The 6,000-nt window shown below is 34.2% G+C and overlaps 1 protein-coding gene across 3 annotated transcripts in view; it reads right to left on the bottom strand.

Moving 5' to 3' along the window:
* Window positions 1-782: 782 nt before the first annotated feature.
* LOC103152127 (neural cell adhesion molecule 2) overlaps window positions 783-6,000 on the bottom strand; it is a 296,231-nt gene continuing 291,013 nt past the window's right edge. For all 3 annotated transcript variants that reach the window (XM_016660909.1, XM_016660908.1, XM_007572476.2), the window contains one exon: window positions 783-1,457. In XM_016660909.1, the coding sequence (XP_016516395.1) occupies window positions 1,401-1,457 (57 nt within the window). In that variant the 3' untranslated portion in view covers window positions 783-1,400. The remainder of the gene's footprint in view (window positions 1,458-6,000) is intronic.

Here is a 6,000-nt window from a genome sequence, read left to right as displayed (position 1 = left end):
AGGAAAGAAAGAAGGAAGGATGGGTGAGGTAGAAAACAAATAAGGGAGATAGTTAGGATACAAGAAAGGAAAAAGGAAAGGACACAAGTAAAAAGGAAAGAAAGAAGGAAGGATGGGTGAGGTAGAAAACAAATAAGGGAGATAGTTAGGATACAAGAAAGGAAAAAGGAAAGGACACAAGTAAAAAGGAAAGAAAGAAAGAGGGAAAGAAAGAAATAAAGAAAAGAGGAACAGAGGGAGGAAAAAAGGACACAAGTAAAGGAGGGACACAAGTTAGGAGACAAGGAAGTAAAGGGAGTGGGCGACTGAAGGAATCAGGAAATTAGCAAAAGAGAAAAAAGAAGAAAACAAAGAAAGAAGACCAACTTTTAGGACAGGAAGTCTGAAAATACAAACGCGTTTTCCATTTTCTTATTTTCTGTCGGAACCGTGTTCCACATCTGAGTCCAGAGCGGCCGGCCGCCGCAGCATCACCATAAACATCCACTTTCTCCGGCGCAAAAAGCAGCAAATCAGAAGCTGATTTCATGGAGCGAACTGCACGAAAGGGAGCGAAAAAAGAAAAGGCACATTAATGCCATAATTACTGCCGTGGAATCGCCTCGGGGTTCGGGTTTCCCTCAAGGGGAAGCAAATGAGCGGAAAAAGCAATATTACACCAGAACCTGAACGCAACGGGGAGAGGAAGTAAAACAAAAGCCAAGCCTTCTGCACTGTGGAAAAAAAGACATCCTTTTTTAATATATTTACATAAAAGCTCTGTAAAATATCCGTTTTTTTTCACCTATGTACAACACACAACGACATCAGAGAGAGTGTGAAACAGAAAAGGGGTTTCTTTCTTTTCAAAATAAAAGCCAGATTTGGGGTAAAAATGAGTGTTTCCACGCTTTGGGTCACTTTCAGATCAAAAACACTTTTTTTTAGTGTTTAGAAACATTATTTGATTTGTTTATACGTCTCCAAAGCATGAAAACACAGAAAATTAGAAACAAAGATGGCGGCTGTTTCACCATCCCAAACCGCGATAAAAAAACAACGAAAAGGAAATTCTGAGTTTCATTAAAAGAGACAAAAAATAAAATAAAAAATACAATCATTTAAGAGGCTCCTACTGAACAAAATGCCTTCTGGATGTCAAAAAGTTTCCTTCACGTTTCCTCTTTTAATTTTATTTACACGTGCCTTTCATTCGGGCATTAATATAAACAGATATAGTATTTTACTCCACTATTTTCACTTTTCCAGGTCGTTGGTCTCGTGATCCGAATGTTCTTTTGGTGGCGAGGGGAGCCGACCCCGTTCTTCTTTACCATTACGTTATATATATATATTTTTATTTTTACGCCTTGCTGTCGTCCGGCTTTATGTGGATGCTGTTGTCGCTGTGCACTTTGATTTCAATCGTATCCGGCTTGAGAGACTCTTTGCCATTTTCTTCCTTCAGCGGCAGCTTCCTGCAGGAAAAAAAGAGGCGGAGCGACAGGAGGAAAGGAGAGGTTCACAGCTTTTCACCGCTCAAAACCAGAAATTTAAGGATTCAGGATGGAGCGCAAACACTAAATGTGCACATAAAACAGAGTGTTTTTCATTTAAAGCCCAGGAATAATTTAGATTATTCTTTAAATGCATGAATGAGTTGCTTTATTTAAGAAAAACCAACAGAGATTGTAAATATTCCTGCTTCAAAATGAGTCTGAACGACAGGATGCAAATAAGGAAGGATGGAATGAAGGGAATAAGGACACAAGATGGGAAAGAAAAACACAAGAAGGAAATGAGGAAGGAAAGGTCGCAATATATTTTTCTAAATGATAAATTGTCCCAGTTATTATCGTGATAAACTGTAATATTATCGTTTTGAGCTAATAATACAAGAACAGATTCTTAAAGATGAATTTAATTAATATTTTAACACTGAAACTAGAAGATATTTGAAATATTCAAAATAAACAACCAAAACAAATAAAATGGATTATTTAGTCTCCCAAAAACTGGCTGGTCGAGACAAAAACACCAAACTGAAGACTTTTATCATCCAGTTTTTGGTAGAAAAAGAAAGAAAAACAATAAACCGTAAAAATGAGTTTTAATTTATCATGTGGTTAATTGATTTATTGATTAATTGTGACAGGCATAAGTAGTACACAGGGAAGCTTGTGCTGTACAAAAAACATAAAATAATAGAAATAAATAAATAAAATATCACAACAGAAAAGCTATAAATAAATGCAAACGAATAAAAATAAGTTTTAAGAACCGATTAAATCTGGAAAAGTAACTTATTCTAGAGAATAGGAGACAAGTTAAAAATAAATAAAAGATGAAAAAAAAACAATTATGTTAAAGTTCAGTCAATAAATAAAAACTAAAAAAAAATAAAAAATTATGGTAGAGGAAAGTCAACCATCCAAGAATGGGCTCAGATCGTAGCGAATATTTACAAAGTGTAAGAAAACCCCCCCATAAAATTTACAGTCATTTGAAAGTGAAACTTATTTTTCAAACACTGAAATAAATGTGAAAAATAAACAAAACAAAATTTGTTAGAAATAATTTGGAATATTTGAGCAAAATGAACAAGAATAAAACACTTGGTGTAATTCATTTCTTTACTGTTGTGTGCTTCATTTCTGTTTTTACAAACAAAAACCAGAAAAAGTTGCCATACGAAATTTAAGTGTCACTATCTGAAGTTTAAAAAATAATAAAAATACCGACAAGAGCTGGAAAGGAAGGAAGACGACACTAAAATGTGAGGCATTACAGTTTGCAGATGCAAAACTCTGACGAGGAAACTGAAGTAGAAACTAAAATCACCATGTTGGAAAAACGTGGCACCATTTTTCCAGTGGTATGGTGGTGGCAGTGTCATGATGTGGGAAAGTTTTACTTCACAGTCACAAGACGGATGGAGCAATCAGATAAGAGCATAATGAGGGATGATCGATCAAACAGTTTAAAGGTGATTTTATTAAGTCCTGATAAACTGAATGTAAACTTCTGAACGTATTTGAGTTTATGTGAATTTATAGAAGAAAAGTTGATAATAATAATATGTTTTGTGTAATAATAAGATGAAAAAATTATGTTCAGTTTTTGGTTTTCATCCAAAAAATGGATGAAAAACTAAGAAAAATCTGTTTTTGTTTTTACTTCAACCATTAAGTTCAATTTAAAAGGAACAAAAAGGAAGAAATACAGAAAAAAGAAAAGAAAATGAACAAAAACAATAAGAAAAAAGAAATAAGGGAAAAATGAGATAAGAAAGAAAAAGAAGAAAAGATGGAAGAAAGGAAATAAAGAAAAAAGGAACGAGATAAAAATGAAAGAAGGTTAAATAAGAAAAACAAAAGAAAGAATCAAAGTAAGAAACAAGGAAAGAAGAAAAGAAAAAGTGAAGGAACAGAAAAATGACAAGAGCAAGAAAGAAAGAAAAAAAGCAAAGAAAGGAAGAAACAAAAAGAAAGAAGTAGAAGGAGGAAAAGCCATGATGAGGTGAATAAGGCCACGAGGAAATGTACAAAAGGAAGAAGTGAGAAGAAATGAAGGACACAAGAAGAGAAAAAAGGGCTTAAAGTAGGAAGGAAGGAAAGGATGAAATATGGAAGAAGGATGGAAAGAACAAGAGGAAGAGAGGAAGTGTGATGGAGACACTTTCAGATTCTCCAGATCTGAGACATAAAGCCTCAAACTCCATCAGGAACATTTCAGATGTTGAATTTTAACTCCAGTCATTCAGATTTAGAGGATTCATTTCCACTTGATCCATCGCTCTGATTAGAGAAAATCAATCCCTGATCGCTTTAGAAACACGACTGTATCTGGAAACACAGTCAGGCTGATGAATCACTTTAATATCTGGCCAGTTCTTTGGGGAAAAAGTTATTTTAGATCAACTGAAGAACCAAGCAGAGTTCACCACCGGGGCGAGCTTCGACACTCCAACTCTTCATTAATAGAAATTTGTATTTATACAAGCAGCAAATGGTTGATTTTTTACATCTGGGGCATTTACTGAACTGCGGGGGAGTTTCCCGGCCAACCGGATCGTGAATGTAAAACAGTGACCCGCTGAACCTAATAAGCCCAAATGTTGCCGCGGGCAGCGGGGGGCTTCCCCTCGCCTGATTGGTGGATGCTGGAGTGGCTGCAGAGTGGAGCCAATTTCATGTCTCATTAGCTTCATGCAAACCCAGATTGGACCTCAGATGGGGAGTTTCCTCACATCCTGGTTCCTCCTGCTTGCATGTAAATCAACACGAGATGCATTTCAGAGAGGTGTGAGATATGAAAGTTGGAGTTGTAACTCTTTATGCGCAGTTTGTAGTTTCAAAGTTACAAGACTTTCTAAATATTTTAAAGCTGCAGCACGTAACTTTTAGTAAAAAAAAATATGTTTTTTGTCAGTAAAGTTTGAAATAAATTTATACCACAGAAGTTTATATTTTATAACTCTACAGTTTGTGGTACGGTTCAATTTCTTTTGCTTTCAAATAGAAATTTAAAGCAATTTTTAAAAAAAGTTGCAGTATAACTTTTAGAATAATACATGTATTTTATCAGTGAAGTGTGAAATCTAAAAGCTATAAAACAGAAGTTGAAGTTGTAACTGTTTATTCACACAGTTTGAGGAAAAAATTTTTAAAACTTTTTTTTAATTTTAATTTCAAATAACCAGATTTTTTTAAAACTTCAGTGTGTAACTTCTATGAAAAATACGTTGTATCAAGAAATTGTGAAATATTTAAGTCATACCACAAAAGTTTGAGTAGTAACTCTTTACGCACACAGATTGCAGTAAAGTATTTTTTTATTTTTTTTAAATTTTGCTTTCAAATAACTGAACTTTTTAAACTATTTTAAAGCTGAAACTTGTTAGTTCTAAAAAATTTATGTTTTTTTTATCAGTAAAGTTTGAAATCTAAGTTATAGAACAGAAGTTTAAATACACAGTTTGTGGTACAGTTCATTTTTTAATATATTTATTTGATTTCAAAATTACCAAATGTTTAAACATTTTAAGGTATGTCACTTTTGAAAATAAAATATGTTTTTTTTTACATATTTGTTAAAATTGTCACCATGTTTAATATGAGACAGATAATCTGTGAAAAGATCGATCTTTTTCATTTCCTCAGTGAGCTACTACTATCATCTGAAGAAATGCACAAAAACAGCCAATCAGAGCCAGGAGGAGGGGCTTAACGCAGTCAATCAACCTCTTGTATGTGATACTAAATGTGCTAATGGTGGATAAACAACTTACGGTTACAGGAAAGCTGTTTATCCGCCACCATTAGTGGCTATGCTAACAAGTTATCGCTTTTTTTTTCGTTTATACACATTTTGAAATATGTAATGGACATTTTAAAAATATTTTAATGATGCTAATGAGCTCTGTGTGCAGTAAAGGTTATTCTGCTTTCTGCAGCTGCAAGAGCAGATAAATAAAAGTCAGATCTGTCTGCTGAGAAACCAGCTTTCACTGTTTGTCTTCTCCTGTCCTTGAGTGTAAAAGACGAGTTTTTGACCCTGGAAGTCAGAGCTTACGCTCTAATGTGAAATCTCTGTTACAGCCTTTGACCCTAAATAAACTTGACTGACTGCTTTTTACCTGAGCACTGCTTCCATAAATACCTTCCTCCTCAACAAATTGTTATAGATTTAACAACAAACTGCTTCAGGATTCATGTTGAAGTTTAATATTTAACAAGTTTTCTACAAAGAAATATTGTGGTTTAAAAATGGTTGCATCACTTTTTCAATGCTCTTTTAATCCCAGATGGAGACGGGATCCACTTTGTTCCTGCTGCGCTAATTACTTCAGGAAGCAGTTGGTTTCTAGCAAATGCAGATTAAAACATGTGGGAGTTTCTACTTTCACAGGATTAAAGGGAAACTATCACAGCGACCTCTCTGTCAAAGCCAGAAGGATGATCTAATTCACACGACGATACTCTCTGATTATTACTATAAAGATTTTTGTTTACATTGCAG

Source organism: Poecilia formosa, unplaced genomic scaffold (assembly GCF_000485575.1).
Source record: "Poecilia formosa unplaced genomic scaffold, Poecilia_formosa-5.1.2 Scaffold301, whole genome shotgun sequence".
NCBI lineage: Eukaryota > Metazoa > Chordata > Actinopteri > Cyprinodontiformes > Poeciliidae > Poecilia > Poecilia formosa.
The sequence above is the reverse complement of the archived record's forward strand: the minus strand, read 5'-3'. Positions and strand labels throughout refer to the sequence as shown.